The sequence below is a fragment of the Aspergillus eucalypticola genome (genome assembly GCF_003184535.1).
Source record: "Aspergillus eucalypticola CBS 122712 chromosome Unknown BO83scaffold_10, whole genome shotgun sequence".
NCBI lineage: Eukaryota > Fungi > Ascomycota > Eurotiomycetes > Eurotiales > Aspergillaceae > Aspergillus > Aspergillus eucalypticola.
Genome location: NW_020290284.1, coordinates 657,591 through 678,909, shown reverse-complemented (window position 1 = coordinate 678,909; position 21,319 = coordinate 657,591). Strand labels below are relative to the sequence as shown.

At 50.5% G+C, this 21,319-nt stretch overlaps 9 protein-coding genes and 1 non-coding gene across 10 annotated transcripts; 5 read left to right on the top strand and 5 right to left on the bottom strand.

Moving 5' to 3' along the window:
- Positions 1 to 2: 2 nt before the first annotated feature.
- Positions 3 to 1,235, bottom strand: BO83DRAFT_436880 (DUF218 domain protein; the record flags this gene model as incomplete). The annotated part of the gene is made up of 4 exons (XM_025535987.1): positions 1,030 to 1,235; positions 827 to 934; positions 632 to 683; positions 3 to 524 (listed from the first exon to the last, which is right to left on the bottom strand). The coding sequence occupies exons 1-4, from the start codon at positions 1,125 to 1,127 to the stop codon at positions 3 to 5; spliced, it is 780 nt and encodes a 259-aa protein (XP_025388950.1). The 5' UTR covers positions 1,128 to 1,235.
- A 472-nt stretch (positions 1,236 to 1,707) lies between these two features.
- BO83DRAFT_17610 (uncharacterized protein) lies at positions 1,708 to 6,544 on the bottom strand. Its single transcript, XM_025526440.1, has 10 exons — positions 5,514 to 6,544; positions 5,289 to 5,464; positions 5,053 to 5,228; positions 4,492 to 5,002; positions 3,982 to 4,084; positions 3,379 to 3,923; positions 2,939 to 3,324; positions 2,640 to 2,881; positions 2,000 to 2,587; positions 1,708 to 1,947 (listed from the first exon to the last, which is right to left on the bottom strand). The coding sequence occupies exons 1-10, from the start codon at positions 6,165 to 6,167 to the stop codon at positions 1,855 to 1,857; spliced, it is 3,474 nt and encodes a 1,157-aa protein (XP_025388949.1). The 5' UTR covers positions 6,168 to 6,544; the 3' UTR covers positions 1,708 to 1,854.
- A 915-nt stretch (positions 6,545 to 7,459) lies between these two features.
- Positions 7,460 to 10,233, top strand: sly1 (syntaxin-binding protein). Its single transcript, XM_025528450.1, has 4 exons — positions 7,460 to 7,895; positions 7,960 to 8,176; positions 8,247 to 8,629; positions 8,684 to 10,233. The coding sequence occupies exons 1-4, from the start codon at positions 7,856 to 7,858 to the stop codon at positions 10,159 to 10,161; spliced, it is 2,118 nt and encodes a 705-aa protein (XP_025388948.1). The 5' UTR covers positions 7,460 to 7,855; the 3' UTR covers positions 10,162 to 10,233.
- Positions 10,234 to 10,681: 448 nt separating this feature from the next.
- Positions 10,682 to 11,883, bottom strand: preB (alpha-factor pheromone receptor STE2; the record flags this gene model as incomplete). Its single annotated transcript, XM_025532749.1, has 2 exons — positions 10,682 to 11,079; positions 11,142 to 11,883. 2 exons carry the CDS (start codon positions 11,881 to 11,883, stop codon positions 10,682 to 10,684), a joined length of 1,140 nt encoding a protein of 379 aa, XP_025388947.1.
- Positions 11,884 to 13,255: 1,372 nt separating this feature from the next.
- BO83DRAFT_359518 (putative endosomal sorting complex protein TSG101) lies at positions 13,256 to 15,366 on the top strand. Its single transcript, XM_025529357.1, has 4 exons — positions 13,256 to 13,342; positions 13,395 to 13,503; positions 13,567 to 13,805; positions 13,861 to 15,366. Exons 1-4 carry the CDS (start codon positions 13,289 to 13,291, stop codon positions 15,205 to 15,207), a joined length of 1,749 nt encoding a protein of 582 aa, XP_025388946.1. The 5' UTR covers positions 13,256 to 13,288; the 3' UTR covers positions 15,208 to 15,366.
- A 212-nt stretch (positions 15,367 to 15,578) lies between these two features.
- On the bottom strand, positions 15,579 to 16,235 carry BO83DRAFT_416694 (uncharacterized protein; the record flags this gene model as incomplete). The annotated part of the gene is made up of 3 exons (XM_025534712.1): positions 16,070 to 16,235; positions 15,663 to 15,978; positions 15,579 to 15,599 (listed from the first exon to the last, which is right to left on the bottom strand). Exons 1-3 carry the CDS (start codon positions 16,192 to 16,194, stop codon positions 15,579 to 15,581), a joined length of 462 nt encoding a protein of 153 aa, XP_025388945.1. The 5' UTR covers positions 16,195 to 16,235.
- A 1,120-nt stretch (positions 16,236 to 17,355) lies between these two features.
- On the top strand, positions 17,356 to 18,284 carry BO83DRAFT_443891 (uncharacterized protein; the record flags this gene model as incomplete). The annotated part of the gene is made up of 2 exons (XM_025536470.1): positions 17,356 to 17,589; positions 17,661 to 18,284. Exons 1-2 carry the CDS (start codon positions 17,416 to 17,418, stop codon positions 18,282 to 18,284), a joined length of 798 nt encoding a protein of 265 aa, XP_025388944.1. The 5' UTR covers positions 17,356 to 17,415.
- A 282-nt stretch (positions 18,285 to 18,566) lies between these two features.
- Positions 18,567 to 18,638, top strand: BO83DRAFT_t137. The gene has a single exon. It is a non-coding gene; the product is annotated as a tRNA-Arg (tRNA).
- Positions 18,639 to 18,871: 233 nt separating this feature from the next.
- BO83DRAFT_311047 (putative protein kinase) lies at positions 18,872 to 20,325 on the top strand (the record flags this gene model as incomplete). Its single annotated transcript, XM_025527459.1, has 5 exons — positions 18,872 to 19,083; positions 19,169 to 19,506; positions 19,563 to 19,885; positions 19,915 to 20,080; positions 20,138 to 20,325. Coding segments are annotated over 5 exons (1,227 nt in total), but the record flags the coding sequence as incomplete, so codon positions are not given.
- Positions 20,326 to 20,380: 55 nt separating this feature from the next.
- On the bottom strand, positions 20,381 to 21,176 carry BO83DRAFT_377897 (uncharacterized protein). Its single transcript, XM_025531112.1, has 2 exons — positions 21,019 to 21,176; positions 20,381 to 20,957 (listed from the first exon to the last, which is right to left on the bottom strand). Exons 1-2 carry the CDS (start codon positions 21,145 to 21,147, stop codon positions 20,529 to 20,531), a joined length of 558 nt encoding a protein of 185 aa, XP_025388942.1. The 5' UTR covers positions 21,148 to 21,176; the 3' UTR covers positions 20,381 to 20,528.
- Positions 21,177 to 21,319: the final 143 nt, after the last annotated feature.

The following is a 21,319-nucleotide window of genomic DNA, read 5'->3' as shown; positions in this document are numbered from 1 at the left end:
CATTATACCTGTCCCCACCATGGCAACTCCTCCATCCTAGGAAACCATTCATTCCCCGTCTCGCCTCCATCCCACCTCACCAACTCCTCCACAACAGCCTCTAAGCCCACATTCACAAACACCCCATCCTCCATCCCGGCCCTCCACCCACGCTTAACCCTCTTCCCCGCTAACTCCCTCTGCACCCCATATCTATCTCTCCTCCACAACCCAATCCCACTCTTCTCCTCCCCAGCCACAAGGGAAGCCAACGGCGTCACCTCCTCGGGCGGATTAATCCCAACGACCGTAGAACCAGAGCTGGAGAGGCCCAAGGCCGGAAAATGACACTCTACAAACCGCTTCCGTTTAAACTCATGCGTCACAACAGTCACCCGGCGCGGATAGACACCTGTGCACAGTCTAAACCGGAGCATCGAGAACAAGACATTCTGGTATGAATCTGTAGCGTGGGTCTCAGCGACCACTTGTGCGGGGTTTATCCGTGGAGCGAAGTCGAAGTAGTTGTTGTCTTTGGCGAGGTTCTGGCGTGGTGTATTAGTGACAACCAGTCCTTGTTAATCTACGGGGGAGAAGAGATAGACATGATGGACATGGATTAAACCATCACAGATTGAAGGGAGTGACTTACAAGATACGACACCCCCTCCGCAAGATCCGTGCGTCCTTTCTTCGTAGGTCCCCTATATTTACCCATACATCAGCAAACAAGCCAATTAACTCAATACTACAATGTGTATAACTATACACCCACGTCCTCAACCCTAGTTCAACCAAACATAGCACAAGCAGAGCCATCCAGATAAGTAATAAGCATCATACGTACCCCGAAAACACCAACAAGGCATCAGGATCATCAGCCAAAGCCTGCAATCCTGCTTTGACGTGGTTTGTGAACGTTGGTGTTTCGCCCTTTTGGAAGGGTTCTATGATCCTGTTCCCATGATTAGCATCAACCAATTAATTATACATTGATCTTGTATCATATCAGTAGGGTCTAGTGGTGGGATCATGGGTACGGCGACGTACCATTCATCTTCGGATTGGCCATTTGTAGGCCCGCTGGTGTATATGGCGTGGCAGCAGACGATGATTAGGTGGGTGTAGTGGGGTTGTTGGTTTTGCATTATTGGTTGGGGTTATGTGTTGTGAGTATAATGGTATTGTGTGGGGTGTATTCTTAAGGGAGATGTGTTGTTGTAGTGTTCACAAAGTTGAAGCGTGAAGCGTTGCTGGTGATGGTGATTGTTGATTAATGTGGTCGGAGGTGTTTAACTAACTACTGTACTGACTTACTGACATGTTTATGGGATTACCTAAGCGGGTTATTGATATTGCTATCAATTTGAATGTGTAACAGACACGAGAAATGATATTATTGGATAAATTGATTATCTCTGTTAAGCGCAAAACTACAGGGGGGAAAGAATTGAACAAAGGAAATATGGTCGCTGGTTGTTTCGGTGGCAGATAAACCTTTGCCACGGTTGATCACTATTAATGTACATGCTAGCCTGCTCGTTCTTGAGCAGCCACACACCCGGAACGCCAGACACAGCATCAACACACTCAGAAACGTGTAGCCGATAGAGAGAATAAGACAATATAATCGTAATCCTCACGCAACACCCTAGATACTCCACATATGGTATGCTCCGAAATGAGATGCGTGACGCTATGAGAATTCTGCCAACATAAGAAAAGGTTGAGACACCGTTGATTGACAATGCAACACATGCAAGGCAAATGTACAATGGTAAGGTGATATAATGAGATGCGAGAATGTGAGAAATTACAGGAATGTATAAATGAAGGAGAACCAAGAGGGGTATCAGGAGAAGAGAAAGAGAAGCGTCAGTCCAAGGGATCATGGCGGAACGTGCATTCGTCACCTTTGCGGCACTTGCCTTCTCGCCAATACCGACAAGGAACCAATCCTGCTTTGGGCTAGAGTTATGTTAGTATTGATGTGAAACAATGCAAGGTGAGAGGCACTTACATGCTTCTTGTTCGGCTCATTTGATCTGCTTCGTTTTGAATTGAACCTTTCATCGTCGTTTCCGTCATATCCGCCGGTTTCACGTATACGCTTCCGCTCCGGATCCTCGTAGTGGCCTGGCGGCGGATGCCCATTGGCCGCAGCTGATTGGGTTTGACTAGTTAATTGGGAAATAATGGCGGCCAGATTAGGAGCGATGCTAGGTTGTGATGGCTGGACCTGCGGTACAATGGGTGCAGGTTGCATCTGCTTTTGAGCATTGAAGATCGACAAAAGTCCCTGGAAATCTACACCCTGAGCAGCTTGAGGCTGAGAAGCCGGCGGGAACTGGGGCATTTGCAGCAATGGTGCCTGCGGAGGCGGGGGCGGTTGCTGTTGCTGCTGGCGGAACATGCTGAAGGTCCGCTCAAGATCGGACATGGGTGCTTGGGCGACTTGGGGTTGAGCCAGTGGTGGAGTAGATTGTTGCTGAGGCGCGCTTTGGATGATCTTGAGTAAATTCGAGATATCGAACGGCGCGTTCGGTGCGCTCTGGGGAGCTGGTGCTGGCTGAGGGTTTACCATCGCGAAGTATCGATCTTGTCGGGCCTAGCACGGTTGTCAGAAGGCGTCGAATGCAAGAATGAGAAACGGAACATACCTTGACATGGTCCGGTAGTTCCCCAAAGGAAACAACTTCGGGGGCGGTGTCTTCCGCGTCCGCCGGGGGAGGTTCCTTTGGTGTCGAGGGTACGTCTGCTGGCGAGGTATAGAAAACCATAAGCGTCGTGGCCTCCCGATGCTCCTGAGCACTCTTTTCAGGACTAGTCGGCTCAGCAGTGCCGCCGCGCTTGATGTAGTTTCTCGCGCGATCGTCGGGTGCGATGTCGCCGTTGTCAATTTCTGTGTCGGTTAGTATCCAGGCACAAGACGACAACATCACAGAATTCAACGACTTACCCGAAGGCTCATAGTAGTCGAACAACTGCTCTTCACGGATGCCACCGTCATCTTCCTCCTCAAGCTCGTCGAGGTCTCGGTGAAGTTTAAGCACACTTCCTTCACCTTTGACATCTCCCAGGTGATCGCCAGGGCCGAGTTCTTCTTCAGGGTCATGCGTGAATAGACGAACTTCCGTAAGTGACGCATCAGGCTTCCATGTGACACGCAACTTCCGGCGTGCCTCTTTACGCAACCTCTTCTTCCGTTCTTCTTCGGTCTCGGGGGGTCTATCCTCCGCAGGCTGTACAGGAGCAGGATCCTTTTGCTTGTTCAAATCTGCCATCAAATCCCCGAATGAGAAAGTAGGCCTTGGGGGCGGGGGTTCCTTCTTTTCCGCAGGATTACTGCTCATTATGTTAGCCATCAAACCAGCAGAAAGATAATGAAATAACACGCACATTGCTTTCGCTGCGGCCGCGGCGGCCGCTCGCTCTGCGTTCGATGTTCCAGGTCTTTTAGAGGCCGAGCTCAAACTACCAAACAGGCTGGTAGGTTTCGGTGCAATGATGTTGGCCTTGGGGCGGGCTGCATTGGCTGCAGCTGGTTTGCTATCTTGTCCTACCTCCTGCGGGCGTTTGCTGACACCAGCAACCACAGTGCTGTTTGGTTTTGCTGCCGGCTTGGGGTGTGCAGGGACAACCATTCGCTTGGTTGCTGGTTGCCCATTCCCTTCACCTTCTCTGGGCCTCTTAGATCCAGTGCCCTCACCACCACGTCCATCTGGGACGGGCCCGTCGGCCACTGAAGTTTTAGGCGAACCGTCCTTCGAAGCGGATTTACCCGCCTCTAGTTTCCGTTTCGTCGAGGCAGCGGCATTGTCCATGATCTTTTGGGCCAGCTCCTTCACTGCCGGTCCGCCCTTCTTGACGAATCTAGGCAGTAACTTGGCAACGTTCGTTTTCTGGAGAACATCTTCATCCATTGTCACGAATTTGGAAAGCAACTACAGTGAAGGTCAGTCCTGATTCAATAAGAAGTTCCACAGCCGCTTTGTAATTTACCTTGAGTATATTTACGGTCAAAGCACCGTCAATGTCAGAAGCCTGGTGACGATCCAGCAAGAATGAATACAGGGCAGCTACAGCCATTGGATGTTCACCCAACCTGGAAACACATACGTCAGCGACCGGCACAATCTAGCAAATGAACATGAAAATATCAATAAGCAGATGCAAGGCATCCGGAGGCTAGCAAAGTTCATGCTCCGAAGGGTGACACCACAACGGAACACAATTTGGCCACCTGTACAATGACGGCAGGAGATTGCTTGTCTGATCGAGGATGGGCATTCTATCCTTCTTTGCCTCGTGCTTGAGGACACACAGCTAGGTATGTTTAGTCCTCGGATGAAGAGCATATATGCACCCTTACTTATAAGCACATTATTATATGCCAAAGCCCACACTAGGTAAATTACATGGGAGAGGCTCTCAATTCGTTTCAGACTTCTATGGCCACGAGGACATGCCAAATGTGGGAAGGAAAGGGAAGACAGTAGAGAAAGGACATACTTCTCGACAATGATCGGGTGGCCTTGCTCCTGGGTTGTGCTGACGATGACGTCCATAAGCCGCCGTTGAAGGACCACATTCTTCTTTAGTTGCGCTGCTTTGTCATTATCACCCTTGTTTTCTGCCACCTTCATGGCTTGGCTGCTTTCCTTCCACGCATCTCTTACGGCTTTGACAACATCTTTGAACGCAACCAGTGCACTCTTGACCTTGTCAACATTGGGGTGCCTATTACGTGGAGACCACACAGCTTTGAGCGCATCATACCGCGCGGCAGCCTCGGGTTCGCTAGGACGAGTGGGTGGTAGTGGGGATACCTCTTCAGGCTCCTCGATCTCAAGATCTGACTCATCAGAGCTATCTGATTCAGAACTAGAGGCCGACTGCCCATCCAGCTTCTTGCTTCCCCCTTTCATGGTGGGCTTTTTGGGCTGTGATTGTTTCTTCACGCTGGGTTGCTTCTTAGGTTTTGTTGCTTTGACTGGTGCGACGGGGGTGACTGTATCTTGACCTGGTCTGGTGAGTGAATGCGGCGCAACTATGGGGTGGAGTTAATTTTACCATTCAAGGGCACGATGAACTCATATTGCGTGGTTGGGGCGATTGGTTGGTTCCGTGCCATGGGCTGAGGTCGAGGCTGAGGCTGGGGTGTATGCTGTGGCTGTGGCTGTCCCTGACCTTGACCCTGACCCAGAATTTGTGGAACTTGCAAGTCATCCCGGAAGAAAGAGTACAACCTATAAACAGTCAGGACGCATGCAATTATCAAAGGGATCAACCCGTTTATTGGAACATACTTTGGATCTTCAGGACGCTCGAAGTCCGCAGGATTCATGTATAGCAGATTATTCTGGAGGGATGCTTGCTGGCTAGCAGCTTGTTGCGGTGAGTTCAGAAACTGTGGATTGATGGTCTGCTCAGAAACAGTTGGAGTCGACTGCCCGTATCCGGCAGCGAAATTGATCGGGATATGCTACTGAGAGTCAGCAATGAACGTAAGTAAATGGTTCAATGAATCATACCGTGTTCCCCTCTGGATAGCCCGCAGGAAGAGAATATTGAGGGACTTGGTGCTGATGAGAATCGGACCGATATTGTGTTGGCTGGGCTTGTGCTTGAGCAGGCCGAGGAGAGTGAGACTGAGGAAAGACATCTGGCACCGAGAGGTTCTGAGGAGGGTAGTAGCCACGGGGAAAGGTGTATGACTGGAAGTGCGAGTTGTCGGACGAGGGGAGTGGCTGTGAATCGAACGCCGGTTGCGCATGAGGAAATTGCGCCTGACGATACTGTTGATTCATGGAGAACGTCTGCGGCGTGGGATGAATTATTTGCTGGGATTGCAAAGGAGTTGTCCGCCACGATTGGGGGGTTGCCGATGTATAGATGCCATGGTTCTGTTCCTGGGGTGTGGGCAGAGGACTCCGGGTTTGGGGAGTTTGACTGAACATGGGGTGATCCCAGCTAATGCCCATTGGCGTCGCATGTTGCTGTTGCGGCGGTGCCGGCTGAATCTGCTGAAGCTGCGGCGGCTGGGATGGGTGCGAATGTTGATGTGGGGGGTCGGGGTTGGTATACAGAGGCTCAAAGCTGTTCCAGTATTCGGGCGGCAACGAGCCGGGGTCTACTGGTGCACGGTGCAGACCGGGCATGATATTTTGTGGTGGTGACTGCTCCATACTCCCGTTCGTCCCCCGCTTTCTAGAAACCCACGGACCCTCGATCCTGGGTGAATATGTAGGTCGAGAAGTATATGATTGTCGTGGGTAGCGGCGGGTGGAGTCAAGGTACTAAGGCAGTAAAGCGGGTGCACGGCCAAATGTAGTATAAGTCACATGCATCCACGTGCCGGGGTTGGTGGTGTAGGTGTGGGAGAGACCAGGCTCAATTGGGACAAGAGCCAATGCCGCTCTGGATTTGGTCGGGGTTTGGGCGTGATTTCCCTGGTGGGTGGGACTCGCCGACTCGCGCGTTGATTGGCTCTCCCGTCACGCGTAACGGCGGCGCAGTAAACCTTCCCAATGGAGCCGGATATTAGGTCAAGAGCTCTCTGGGCGAATCAATCGTCCCGACCGTGTTTGTCAGCCTAAGGGATCGCTGATACGTCGATAGTGGACCAAAACTGGACCAAGACCGAGATAGTCAAGAGATAGTAGAGTAGTAGTAGTGTAGGTGTAGTAAGTAGTACTCCGTAGTGAAAATAGGGTAGGTAGGTAAGTACTGTAGTAGTAGAGAACCGATGAGTTGCCGAATGGAGGGTGGCAAATGGTCGGCGCCCGCTGCTCTTCCCGCTTTCCAGTTCCGTGAAATTGTCTCCTATTCGGAGGCAGCGGAGGGGGGGGGGAAGGGAACCACACCTGAGCTCTCGGAGTAAGTCAGAGAGGAAGCAATGGCACCAGACTTTTCGGCTTTGGCTGTGCCTGATATCCTTAAATGTCACGTCACGTTGCGCGATATCCCCAGTCTGCAGCCTCTCCTCTCAAAGCTCTCTCTCTCCTCTTTCTTTCTTTTTTAGGCAGATTAGAACAAGGTTGTCCACGCTGCAAAAAGCTGGATCAACTCTCTCGAATACACCAGCCAAATACTCCGTATAATAGACGTAAGATAATCTTTGGCTTCCTGAAGAGCCTGCTCTCCTTCTTCTGTTTCTGTCCTGCTCCGGCTTTCCCAAGCAATCCTTTTAAACAAATAAAAGCCTTGTGTTTGTATCCTTGTCCTTGTCACTCTTCTCTCCTGCCAGCCTCACGTTCTCCTGTCTTCTTCTTTTGGTTGCAAAAGCAGCTGAGGCAAAAAGTCACTCGTACTGCCTGTCCTGGGTGGACCTTTTCTTCTTATTCTGTCTTAAAAGATGATAAGAAAAGGTGTTATACAAAGAACCACTCGGGACTGCAGCTTAGCAGCATAGTCATTTGCTTTACGAGGAAGGGTGGAAGGGATAGGGATGGGGGGAGAGGGAGGGTGGTTGGTAGTGCTGGTTGTCGTGAGACTGAAAAAGCCGGGCGGCGCTCGGTTGGGCCACGCCTGAAATGAGCTACGCCTCTTCCGACCTAGCGTGAGGCACATGATCGCAGTGCCCAGATTGGCTGGGCGGGAGCTTATGTCATCTCCTCATCAATTGCGGGAGCTTCTCAGGATGCCAGGTGGAGTGTGTGTAGTTACAGACTAATGAGTGGGTAATTCCTCTCTATCATAATATCTATCTCCAGCGGAGTTTAAGAGTATTGCTGCTTTTCTCCCCGGAATTCACTATCGCATCGCTTGATCTCCCTGCCCCTGTCCCCTCACCACATGTCATGAATCTTGGCCATTCCAGGTAATCGTGAAAACCATCCGGGGTGAAAGCAAGTCCAGCTTAATTCGAACTGCTATGGCCTCGCAACAAACGTCTTTGAGGGACCGTCAGGTCGGTAGGTTTCTGCTGTCCGTATTGGATTTGTGCAGATCCTCATAGTTTTCTAACTCAAATCTCAGCCTCCATTCACAAGATTCTCAACTTGAACCATGAACCGCAACCCGCGGAAGACACCCACCACGATGCGTCCGCGCAGGGCCTCATTTCCACCCCGGTACTGAATGAGGATGGCGATCCTATTTGGAAGGTCTTAGTGTTTGATAATATGGGAAGAGATGTCATCAGCAGCGTGCTGCGGGTCAATGACCTTAGAGCTTGGGGGGTCACAATTCATCTGTACGAACCCTGGTCCAGACCCCTAAATCGATCGCTCTGCGTACGTGACGTAGCTAACGACCTGCGCCAGAAATATCAATTCCACACGATACCCAATTCCCGACGTCCCTGTTGTTTACCTCGTCGAACCTACACCTTCTAACGTCGAAGCGATCACAAACGACCTTTCTCGCGGTCTTTACTCTCCTGCCTACGTCAACTTCCTCTCTTCCGTACCTAGACCCCTCCTCGAAGACTTTGCGTCTCAGATAGCGACAACCGGAACCGCAGAGCATGTCGCACAAGTTTATGATCAGTATCTGAACTTCATTGTGGCTGAGCCGGACCTTTTCAGCTTGGGACTAGGAAACGATGCATACTGGAAGATCAACAGTGCGCAAACCAGCGACGATGATCTGGACGCGATTGTGGATAGGATTGTAAGCGGGTTGTTCAGCGTTAGCGTCACAATGGGTAGGTCAATCGGCATGGTCCTTGTTTCTTTGACTGATGGATGAAAACGAACAGGTGCCATCCCCATTATCCGGTGTCCTAAGGGCGGCGCAGCAGAATTGATAGCAACAAAGCTGGACCGCAAGCTACGCGATCACATCCTTAACTCGAAAGACAATTTGTTTTCAAACAAGAAGAACACGCCTGGAGTTCCCTCATCGCGACCCGTTTTGATTATTGTCGATCGCAACGTGGATTTAGTGCCTATGCTTTCCCACTCGTGGACGTACCAGTCTCTGGTACAGGACGTTTTACAGATGCGCCTCAATCGGATCACCGTAGAGTCTACCGACGAAGCAAACCCTGCGAAGGGCGTGACAAAGAGAGCATATGACTTAAATAGCAACGACTTCTTCTGGAAGCGTAATGCCGGCGCGCCATTTCCTCAGGTTGCGGAAGACATCGATGCGGAGCTTACACGTTACAAGGAGGACGCTACTGAGATCACAAAGAAGACCGGCGCTTCCTCGATTGAAGATCTCCAGAACGACACCAGCGCCTCTGCACAGCACCTCAAGGCTGCCATTACACTTCTTCCGGAACTTCGGGAGCGCAAGGCGATTCTTGACATGCACATGAACATTGCGACCGCCCTGCTCAAGGGTATCAAAGACCGCCAGCTGGATAACTTCTTTGAACTGGAAGAAAACATCACCAAGCAAACCAAGGCCCAGATCATGGAACTCATCAACGACTCCAGCAAAGGCAACGAACCCCTGGACAAGCTCCGTCTTTTCATCATCTGGTTCCTGAGCACTGAAACAGAGGTTTCCCGCTCTGAGATGACCCAATTCGAAGAGGCCCTCACTCGCATCGGCGTCACAGATGTGACCCCCATCGCCTATGTCAGACAGGTCCGTGAAATAACGCGCATGACCATGATGACTACCGCAACAGCCGCTCCCCAACAGCAGTCCTCTAACCTCTTCCGCGGCTTCTCCTCTCTCTCCAACCAACTGACTGACCGCATCACCTCCGGAGCCCTCGGCGCCAACTTCGACTCCCTCATTTCCGGCGTCAAGAATTTCCTGCCCGCCAACAAGGACCTGACTCTGACCAAGATCACCGAATCTATCATGGACCCCACCTCCGCATCCAGCTCCGCTATCGCCAAGACAGAAAGCTACCTCTACTTCGACCCCCGCAGCGCCAACGCCCGAGGCGCCATGCCTCCGGCCTCGGCTTCGCGCAACGCCCAAGGACAGAGCCTGAACAGCTCCGGACCCGGCATGAGCGCCACCTTCGGCCAGCGCCGACAGGCTTTCAACGAAGCGATTGTCTTCACCGTCGGTGGCGGCAGCATGGACGAATATGGCAACTTGCAGGACTGGGTAAGCCGGACAAGCGGACAACCAGGCGCTGACGGTGCCGGGGCCGCCAACCGTGGGGTGCATGGGGCACCGAAACGGAGGGTTGTTTACGGCAGCACGGATCTGATGAACGCCAGAGACTTCCTTACGGAATCGTTGGCGAAGTTGGGTAGGGAGGGCTGAGCATGTTTTGACGCAGCTGGGCGGTATTGTGAGAGGAGTGGTCGCAAATAGAATTTGCCTTCAACGTATAGTACTTAGTGTAGCTAATTGAAACGCTTATGGTGATGATCCCTATGTCAAATCCCATCGTAAGCGTGGCGTTTCCGCGAGAGATACACGATAACAAGGGTAAAGTCGCTGTCGGACACTACTGGACAATACACCTACTAGAACCAGCTAACCCTACCTAAAGTGAAGTTTTTCCATATAACAAACAATATAAATTCCATTAAATGCCAGTTAATCGGCCGCCGCAAGAAATCTACCTATCATGCCAATAGACACGGTAATAAGCATTAAACAAACGAAATTAAAGTCACTGATGCGCGGTGCATTGCAACCATTTAGGATTCAGTCACAAAAGAAAACCATAATTAGAACGAGCAGTCCTGAGAAACAAGTTGACCACAACCATTATACCCAGGTTCCACACCCCCAGGAGAACGAACCAGTCCCTTCGAATCGGTATCGATGGTCCAGCTCAAACCATGTCCTTTTCCCTCTTGAAGCTCTGCACCGAGATCTCATGTTCAACTGTGATGCCGATTTCCTCGGTATTAGTCTGCTGCTTGAGCTGCTTGGAGGAACCATTATCGGCGTAGCTGGTTGAAACTGGATTCATAGTTGGCATTGAGGAAGTGGTTGCACTGGTAGTGTTTCTACTGTCCAAGACAGGAAAGGAGAGCACGTTCCAGAGATTGCGGCCTGACGAACCAGATCCGGAGCCGGTGGCAGGGCTAGAACCAGCGCCAGTGGAGGCTTTGGTCAAGGTGACGCCGGCCCAGATGGAGGAGAGAGGGAGAGAGATGGTCACTAGGGTGACGACATTGGAGGATAGGGCTGGGACGGCGGCGATGTAGTGGATGATTGAGAAGATGGCTGTGGACGAGGATTCAGTTATAGATATAATGGTAAGAGAGGGTGGGGGAGGATTCACATACCTGGAATGACCAGAGTCTGGCAGCCCATAACGAAGATGACCTTCATCGGGCCAAAGTCCCGCACACCGAGTCTGCGTCGCTGACGGATAGCGAATCCGAGCTTGCCAACGAAGATGGCGCAGAAGAAGCAGATGCTGATTGCGGCGGTGATGTTCTCTGCGCTCTGAAGCCAGACAAGATGGATGCTACTTTCGGCTGCCATGATTGTTATGGCGTTCTCGACCATCATTCCCATACGGAATCCGACTGGAATCAGTGCAATCAAGATGGACAGTGAGAGGAGGATTTGTCGGTATACACGACCGAGGTTCGCGCAGATGACCTGGACCTGCAGGACGAGCGAGGCCTCGATGCATATCACGAGGATGGTGTAGAACACCACTGCGATGACGGAGTTGGCATATGCGGAGGTTGGCACTTGGGAGAAGTCTCCGGAGAAGTAGGCATACACTCTCACGAAGCCGGTAGTGAAATACACGATTTGACAGAAGAGACGGCCAACGTTGGAGAGCAGGGCAGCGCAATTGAGGATGAAGACGCTGGAACTGCGCTTCTCAGGTCTGGTCAGGAGCAGGAGAATGACGAAGAGCACGATGGAAGCTCCAAGCTGGGCGCCATAGTTGGTGCAGATCTGGATGCAGTACTGCAAGAAGGTGTCAATGTCCTGCACGTTCACCTCGAACGCAGTCCCATCGCCAGTATGGAAGGTGACGTTCTGGGTAAAAGGATCCAATGAGGACATTGTGGCTGTTAGATTGTAGCAAGTATGGTTGAAATGCTCTGCAACGTGAGGATCAAGTATGACGAGTTGCTAAGGTGGACAGGTTCCTTCGACGGAAGAAGATGGGAGGTTGAGAAGATGACTTGTATAGACCATCGCAAGGGGATAACAGTTGTTCGGGCAATACGACCAAGCCTGTCTTCCAACTTAAAAGCCATGGCCGTACATTCATCGTGCCAAGGCATCTTGCGATGCTGCATATTGTCTTGCAACACCGAAACAGACAATATGTAGGATGGCGCTGATATGAGGGCAACAATACTATGATGGAACAAAGTGGATATCAACCCTAAACAATGCCAATCTTCACCGGATTGAGAAATAAGCTCCAGAAGGTGTTTGTGAAAATGTTAAATGTAAGACAAACAATATCAATTTCATTTCATAGAACAATGGCAAGTGAAAAGGGGGGCCCCTAATGGAAGACTAGATTTTCGGTCAACACTAATCACGGTACAGACATGTATTCACCTCTTACCTCTGGTAATATATTTGTCCATGAGAATATTCGGGTCTGTTGGACTGGATCAATATCCTTGTATCTGTGCATTCGTCTAGCTACTATGTATCTTGGGCTGTGTAGTCTATCCCAGCCAGAATTTAGGAATGAGAAGCCGCCGCCCCCATATTGCACGTGCTGAACAGTGCAATGGTCTCCTGGAGCAGAGAGGCCTTAGTCTTCTGGTTGGCCTGCTAGTGTGTTATTTCAGAAAGAATGCGTTCGGGCTGAAACACCTTGGCCCAAAGCTAGATGGTTGGTTATACGTATTTCTTGCGAAGTTGTCGGATGTTTTGGGATTCCCATCAAGCTATTGGCCGTAGAAATATCATCAAGAATCTTGTTGGTTTTGCGCCATCGCCGATATGTGCTTAGCATTGAGTTCACCTAGAAGCAAGTGTCTGGAGAGCTTCAACCAGACTCATGTTGATTCCAGGCCCCCGGCTAACACTATCATTATACTATTGATTTGGGGTTGGGAGAAATGGAATGCCAGACACTACTATGATTTGGTACCACCACGTAGTTCAGTACCCTATCCTTTTTATATCTTCCACTTCCAGCCACAGCACTATACTTCTTACTACACTCTACTCTCCATCCGTTGACCCTGCACAATTCCTAACTTACTAACAGATCTTGAAGGAGTTTAGTCTTGCTAGGATAGATGCTTTTAAACATGATTGAGTATTGACAAGGTGATGTTATAGATCAAGATGTCAGCGGGAGAAGTTGCGGGGAACTGCCGCGGCGGTGGAGCGAGGCTGCGAGGCACCAACAATGCCCAGTTGGTCTAGCTCCCACTCCCACTCCAACTCCAACTCCGCCATCCCACTTTCCCCATCATGCGCCTTCGCCCCCTCCAACATGGCTGCTGTGCCGCAAAGGACGCTTAACTGGCTGTACAGTGTCCTTATCAGGGTAGATAATCACCAAACACACGCCCATACAGTCTTCCACTGACAAGGGATAGGACCACTACGATCCCCGACAAACCTACCAGGACCCCAATCGCACCTACTATGATGTAGCCAATGTGCTCGGTCAATACCCTTCGCTGGGCCCGAGGACTGAAGTTTACAGTATGCCACCGTTCTGCGACCTTACTGCGCTCTTGCTGACCGCATCTTTCTCTCGACTTCTAGCATACGAAAATGGTTTCTCCGCCCTCCTCCTTCAACTGACCGGCACGTTGCCTGTGACGTTCCGCGGCACTGTTTACAAGTTTCCCATCACGCTATGGATCCCCAACACATACCCCAGGGAACCACCATTGGTTTATGTTACACCAACACAAGACATGGCTGTTCGTGTAGGTCAGCATGTCACTCTGGAAGGGAGGGTGTACCATCACTACCTGGCACACTGGGCTGAGGCATGGGAGGTTAGTCATCGTGCAGTCGCAATGCGCATGTCATATTGCTGACACCAAAGCTTAGCGATCATCTTTGATTGATTTCTTAATGATACTTCGTGAGGTTTTCGCCAAGGAGCCGCCGGTGAAATATAAACAACAACAGCCTGTGCAGCCGCGACCGGCGCCAGCGCAGGTACAGGCACAAGCACCTCCTCTACCCCCTCTGCCTCCGGAGCTCGATACCACAATCAATCGGCCCTCGCCTACCCATAGCGCTCCGAATGCCTCCCCGCAGGTAACTGCTCAGGTGCCACCGCCGCCGCCCCCGAAACCTGGGCAAACACCTGAGCCACAATCACAGAGCACTCCGTCATCAGCGCGATACTCGTCTCCCCCTCCGCTACCCCCACTGCCACCGAAGGAGCATGATTCTAGGCGGCTACAGATGCAACCACAGGCAAGCATGGGCAGTCCTATGAACAGGCCACAGTACCCACCGGAGCGCAGCCAAGCACCTGCAATGGCATCCGGGCAGTATCATTTGCCCCAACAGCCGCAACACGTATCCCAGTCGACACCGGCATACCAGGCTGGGCCAGCGCAGTTCCGGCCATTGAATGGTGCCCACGTTACTCGTCCCGAAGATTCGGGTCGTGGGCTTCCGCAACAGAATACTTACTACCCCGTACAACAAGCCCCTCCTACAGTCTATCAGAGACCTCCGCCACAGCAAGTCCCACCCCAACCGTCACCACATGCTGGACCTCAGCAAGCGCAGCAACCAGCTCCACGTCCCAAGGCAGAGACGCAAGATCTTCTCACCTCTCCGTTTGAGCTCGAGCTCCCCTCGTTCACGCCCACCGGCCCGGCCCCCCCAATCCCACCGAATCCTGAGAAGGATGCCCTACTACGCGCTGTTTCCAAGACTCTAGCAGAAACACTGCAAGCAAATGTCGCACAGTCCGAGACTGCCGCTCAATCCTTGATTTCTCAATCCCACTCGCTGCATGCGGCGATTGCCACTCTTCAAGGCGAAGTATCGTCGCTCAACACACTCAATGCGACTCTTCAATCAAACACCACAACCCTGCAGCAATCTCTCATGCGCGCAGATGGCGTCATTGCCGATGCGCAAAGCCGTATATCATCTTCAGCCCCGTCATCGAGCACAGATCCCGTTGCGTCGGGTCTTCCACCGATCGACGACGTTCTCGTTGCCCCGACCGTTGTCGGCAAACAATTGTACGACTTGGTTGCGGAGGAACGCGGTATCCAGCAGGCCATCTACGCCCTTCAAGCTGCGCTGGTTAAGGGTGTCATTGGTGTTGAGACCTGGTCACGTCACACGCGTGGCCTTGCGCGTGAAGCGTTCTTGAAACGGGCATTGATACGGAAGATAGGCAAAGGCATGGGATTGGAAGTGCATTGATGTTATGATGATGGGATCACTCTTTTTTGATTGCGAGACCTATGTAGACGGATCTGTAGATAGATACCCATAAGGTCGATACATGTTGGCCAGACAATGTACATAGCTTGGCGTCCGTAGTTGGTTTGAAATAGCAAGTGCAAAAGCACTATTCCGTACACTTTTTAACAATCAGGAAACAGAAGCAAGATAATCAATTAGAAGATAAAGAAACCATAAAACCCAATGACCAAAAATTTTCAATCCTAAGACCTTCGACACAACTACCCGACAGTAAACCATCCCCACAACCATTATTTCCAACCCCCATTCCACCACCAACTACTACAATCCCTATATAATCTCCAACCATCCCATCCAATGACCCCATACTAGTAGTTCAAACCCAAACCCTAAACCACAACCCCCCCAACAACAGCAACAGCACCAACCAACCCAACCATCCACCCACTCACCGACGCAGAAACACTACTACCACCACTCGACTTCGTCTCCTCCGCAGCCTTCGCCTCACCCACCCCCGTCGCCGCAATCTGCCTCTTCACCTCAGCAAAGTAACTCTGCACGTCCGTCGGCAGCGCCTTATACCACTCGGGGGTATTTCCGGCGCTGAACTCACTCGCCATGGCGACGCGCTTCGCGGGCACGAAGAGTTGCGCGAGCGCTGTAGGAGGAACGGCTGTGATGACTTGGTGCACGACGGCGTGTGGTGGAGGGGATACGCTCTCTAAGTTGGGAGGTGGTTGGGTTTGTGTGGGAAGGGAGGGTTTTCTGTATGAGATTATCAGTAAACATATACTAATCGATTTACGTGCGATTGTTTTGGCTTGGTTAGGTTATTGGGAGAATGGGAGACACGTACAAGGCTTGCGCGAGAGCGATGAGGTTGTTGTCGTTGAGGTTCACATTAGGGATGGGTTCGGGGGCACATATGGCTGTGGTGGCTAGGAGGGTGGGGAGGAGGAGGAACAGGGAGGAGAGGCGCATTTTGGTGGTGCTTTTTTGGTTAGTATTATTTTTTTTCTCGATGGTATATTTGGTATCGATGGTGAGTGAGGTTGGAGGAAGTAGTAGAAAAAGAGGTACTACTGGAGGGTGGAGTGTAGTAGTAGATATTGGTATATGGGACGGGATGGGTTGGGACTGACTGGGACAGGGACAGTTAGGGTGCAGGGGCATACCATCATATGCATGGGAACTGGTTCAACTTGGACCGAGATCCGATGTGTGAGGGGAATAAACGGATAGGATCGTCGTGGAGAAGGGCCGGGGCTAAGATTGAGGGATCTGCATACTTAGGGGAACTTCTGAAGCGTAGTCTGGGCTTTTAGTTCGAGACTCATTTTTAGAGTTGGATTTTGCCCTATGCTTTTTGGGAATAGAGGGTACGGGTGTAACCTGTTGTGGATGGGAGGTAGAGATAGGGTGAAACGGGCTAGATCTGGGTGGGTGTAAATTCAAAGTTGGGTGTTATTTTATTTTAGGTCTGCAAATAGTCATTGGATTAGGGTGTGGCTCGCAATCTTCAGGTAATGAAGCTTCGCGGTAGATCTCGAATCTTGTATGTCTGGGTAGGTGGATACTATCCTAGGATCTGGTAGGCAATAAATATTTGACAATATGTGACTTTCTGGCTATTCTTTGTTTTCGGCGATTGCCCATGTTTAATGGTGAGCAGATAGGGCTATGCTCCCATCACTTTGTCCTCAGGACTCCTTGTCATCCACCGTGTGAGACATACTACCATCTATTTAGTACATGGGTCGCCAAACAAAGAATGATTAAAGGTACAACTCCCATTATTCGACAGAAATCAAGGAAGCTGCCCAGAATGCACAGCAGTTGGTACCTTATACCGTGTGAACCTCAACTTTATTAATGAAGATACTCTGCTGGTGCATTGAAGGTTCTATCCCTACACAATAATCGTAGCTAAACAGCAATGATCCACTACGTGAAGTACCGACAGGACGAACGTTTAAGGGAATAGCCTCTTGTCTTCATCATGCCGTCCATCCACTCACTAGGTCGGATCATGCCCGACGAGAATAAGAACTTTCCAGCAAATCTCCGGTGTAGAGCAAAAAGCAAGAAAGACAGAAACAATATACTTTGAAGACCACTGATCTTGTGTAACCATAAAAGACCCTCAACATCCACCAAAGAGAATATGCAGATGCTTTACAGACAAATGACTGCAAACTAAAAATGGCCTCCACAAATCCCTCATCGCAAGTGCCCTGGTTCGAGATGGAGCCAGCTAAGAATGGGATGAAGTCAGCTGAAGCGGTTACTATTTGGCTTCAAAAGGCCAGAATACCCTGTGCTTTCATTGGAGAGGTCGCTTTGGAAAGTTATGGCGTCAATATTCCCGTCAGGCTGGTAAGTTCTTCACCCCTAGCCTGCTATGCTAACATTCAAGAAGAAGGAAAGATAGTAACACAACTCTACAGGGAACCAGCCTCATTGTCGCCGACGCAAAAGTACACGAAGCAGCCGAAGCTCTTCGTGCCAACGGCCTCGAGCCCTGCAATGGAGGCAAGGATTGCGACTGGGAGAACGATGCTCTGACTGAAGAAGCGTCATCACCGGCGCCCTATCATTTCCACCTTGAACATGGCCCACAAGGTACCCCTCCATTTTGGTGTGAATCACTCAAATTGTACAAGAAGTCTGATATTGATCCAAAGCTGCCTGATCCTGGACTGGAAGTTCCAGGGCTTGAGGATCGGAATTACATGGTTGTTACGGACCCTCGCTTGCCGCAACTGGGGCATTGGAAGAGCAAGACTTATCCCGTTCAGATTCTCTCAAAGCCACAGTTTTTCGAGACAATGTTCAACCAGGCAGTCAAATGTCATCTAGATGGATTACCTGATGATCACCTCACCCCCTGGGAATGGAATGTGTTCCGGCTGAAACAGATGGGTGATGGTGGACAGCCTAACAGCCACATGGTTGAGGGTCTTGAAATGCCGGCGCGTCGGTACATTGAGCTCCTCGATATGGAAGACCTTAAGCCCAGCAGAGAATTTATCGCTCAGGTGAAACTTGAGAGAGGAGGGAAGGGTTTGTAAAGATGGTAGATTATCAAGTGATGACCTTCTGGTAGACACTATAGAGATAGAGACCCAGTGCCCAAATGGATTGATTTTTTACTACTTGGTCTTCTCTGTGATGCCCACTTCACTCACAAAACTTACCGGTATCTATAACATAAAGATATTTAGAGAGCTCTATTATCTGAGCCCTAAAGGTAGTAGCCATACACAGGCTTCTTATCCTCGACTAGCCCGTCCTTAGCACTGCCAATATTTCTGGTTAATATAGCCACAGATAATTAGCCAAATATATCAGCTGGCCTGCTGGCCCAATGGTAAGGCGCTTGACTACGGATCAAGAGATTGCAGGTTCGAGTCCTGCGTAGGTCAAATTTTTGCCTCCTCAGACTCCATCTGGAGGGTCTTTTTTTTTCGGTCCCAAATATTGTGGTGGATCTGATTAGCCTTTCCGTATTCAGCCTAGCGCGCTCTTCTTGTAGACCCGCCCTGTGATTGCTCCGCTCTCATGGTCAACATTAACGCCAGATACATGCCCGTTGACATTAAACCCGCCCTTTTCACCTTAAATCATGCGCTCATCGCTCCTAAGATTTCTACCCTAGCTAGGGCGGCGCTGGAAACCCTTAGATTTCAACAACCCCAACTTCACCCGGATCCCCAATTGGCACAAAATAGAAGAAGAGACTCTCCCCGAATATACCGCCTCACAGTACTATCCCACACGAATAGGAGAAGTCATCAAAGATCAGTACCAGGTCATTGGTAAATTGGGATATGGATCGAATTCAACAGCGTGGCTTGCGCGGGACATGGAGTGGGATATTCATGTTTTCCTTTGCTGTTAGTATATGTTGAAGGGTGTATCTGTTGCTTAATATACACATGAATTATCACTATAGTAACCGTCGCTATGTCATGCTCAAAATCTTCCTCCAGGCGGAGTGTATGGGGCGGCGAGTCGATGACGAGCTCGATATGTATAGACGGACGGAACAGGAATCCGGGAGTAACCATCCCGGTTGCGATGTTATAAGAACGTTGCTCGACACATTCTATATCAATGGGCAGGGGGATAAGCATCGCTGTCTCGTGCACCCGCCGTTATGGGAGAGTGTTCTAACCTTCTTGCGCCGTAATCCGGTGGAGAGGTTACCTTCGGTAATTCTTGCTGTTGTTCTTCATCGGTTGTTTATGGCGTTGGATTATCTTCATACCGAGTGTGGGGTTGCGCATACTGGTTTGTAGTCCACTATTATCCTGGGTTTGTCATACTCACGTGGTATAATGTTTTAGATATCAAGGCTGATAACATCATGCTCGGCATCAACGATGACTCTGTCTTCACTGACATTGAAAAAAATGAACTCCAACGACCCGTCCCGAGGAAAGAGGTCGATGACAGAATGGTATACATGTCCCGGGAACTTAAAATACCCAAGGATGTTGGTGGTCCCGTGCTCTGTGACTTTGGTTCTGCTATGGTTATCAATGATGAATATCAGAGGGAATTCATCCAGCCTCGGATTTATCGAGCGCCGGAGGTGATACTGGGAGTTCCGTGGACGTATAGTGTTGATATTTGGAATGTGGGGTGCATGCATTCTTTTTCTAACCTTGTGGAAGTCTGCTTATGTTTGATGAATAGATCTGGGATCTTTACGAAGGTGGTTCTTTGTTCACGGGATACGATCCTGTAGATGACAGGTACCGGAGTCGAGCGCATCTCGCGGAGATGATTAATCTTCTTGGACCACCGCCTGAGAGTTTGCTTGTGCGGGGGGAGTTGAGAGATAAGTTTTTCTCAGATGAAGGTATATTATACGGTATTTGAGGAGATTTGGATGAGGAATTTTGACTGAGGAGTATAGGTACTTTCCTCCATCCAGATTTATTGACCGAACGGATCCCCCTTGAAGAAAGGGAGACTACTCTGGAGGGAAAGGCAGAGAGGAAGGCATTTTTGCGTCTCATGCGAAAGATGCTTCAGTGGGAGCCGGGGAAACGTAGTTCTGCTCGGGAGTTGGCGGAGGACGAGTGGTTGCAAAGTTATATATGAGGTACTAAAGCCAGCCTCTCTGTACTACAGCGTCATGTACCAGATAGAAATGCGGTTGTAAACAATAGACCCTTCGTTGCTTCATAGTACGTGCTAATGGTACAAATCACACGGGATGATAAAGCAAATCAATAACTCCATTCCCATATCAAACAGTCATATCAATCATATCGTGTCACCCATCCCTCATCCGGAGGGAGTGATCAATACCTCTTCTGGACCTCACTCTCGACCCCCCTCTGCCTAACCTTCCCCTCATCATGCACATCCTTCCACTTCCTCTCCTCCTCCTCATCCCCCGTCGCCGCAGCAGCGACCTTCCCCACAGCTCCCTTAGCTCTACCCTCAACACCCTCCTTCCAATCCCTCACCTGGCCCTCCGCCTCCGCCTGCTTTCCAGCCGCATTCTGCTCCTGTCCAGCCTTCCTCAACCCCTCATTTCCAATCAAGTTGCCCAGAGACTCCTTCGCGGAACCGACAGTCTGGTCCCAGCTGCCGTTGCTGCGCTGAGGGTGGTCTGTTGCCGCAGCGCCCGTGGCAGGGTCGGCGGTAACGGGACCGAGCTTGGTGAAGTTGTTGTGGCTGGCGTTGTGTTCGGCTTCGCCGCGGGATTGGGTGGCAGAGCCGGTGGACTAAATGGAGGTTATTAGTTTGTGGGGTTGATGGTGATGGGGATGGGAAGGGGGAACGAACCTGGGTGGAGGAGTCGCCGGTTAGGGAGCCAGCAGCGCGTTGGACCATGCCGGTTGCTTGGTCGACGTAGGATTTTAGGGTCGAGGTGGTGGTGGTTGTGTTGTTGTTGGGGGAGTCGGTGGAGGACATTGTGGTTGTTGGTGTGTATGTAGTATTGGTTCAAGAAGTGTAGTAGAGAGTAGATTGATTGTAATGTAGTGTAGTGTAGTAGTGGTTATTTGCTTCTTTGTGTAATGCTGTGTTGATGGTGTTGATGTTGTGGGTGTATTTATAGATAGATGGTGGTGGTTGAGTCCGGGGT

Bases quoted from the DNA above. Each gene is read 5' to 3' on its own strand.
- sly1 (XM_025528450.1), top strand. From the start codon at position 7,856: ATGGCCTCGCAACAAACGTCTTTGAGGGACCGTCAGGTCG. The intron at 7,896-7,959 runs GTAGGTTTCTGC...CTCAAATCTCAG, and splicing joins TTTGAGGGACCGTCAGGTCG to CCTCCATTCACAAGATTCTC. The intron at 8,630-8,683 runs GTAGGTCAATCG...GAAAACGAACAG, and splicing joins CAGCGTTAGCGTCACAATGG to GTGCCATCCCCATTATCCGG.
- BO83DRAFT_359518 (XM_025529357.1), top strand. From the start codon at position 13,289: ATGGCTGCTGTGCCGCAAAGGACGCTTAACTGGCTGTACAGTGTCCTT. The intron at 13,343-13,394 runs GTAGATAATCAC...GACAAGGGATAG, and splicing joins TGTACAGTGTCCTTATCAGG to GACCACTACGATCCCCGACA. The intron at 13,806-13,860 runs GTTAGTCATCGT...ACCAAAGCTTAG, and splicing joins ACTGGGCTGAGGCATGGGAG to CGATCATCTTTGATTGATTT.
- BO83DRAFT_377897 (XM_025531112.1), bottom strand. From the start codon at position 21,147: ATGTCCTCCACCGACTCCCCCAACAACAACACAACCACCACCACCTCG. The intron at 20,958-21,018 runs GTTCGTTCCCCC...ACCTCCATTTAG, and splicing joins CCGGCGACTCCTCCACCCAG to TCCACCGGCTCTGCCACCCA.
- BO83DRAFT_17610 (XM_025526440.1), bottom strand. From the start codon at position 6,167: ATGGAGCAGTCACCACCACAAAATATCATGCCCGGTCTGCACCGTGCA. The intron at 3,325-3,378 runs GTGCGTGTTATT...CATAATGAGCAG, and splicing joins GCGGCCGCAGCGAAAGCAAT to TAATCCTGCGGAAAAGAAGG. The intron at 1,948-1,999 runs GTAAGTGCCTCT...ACATAACTCTAG, and splicing joins ATGAGCCGAACAAGAAGCAT to CCCAAAGCAGGATTGGTTCC.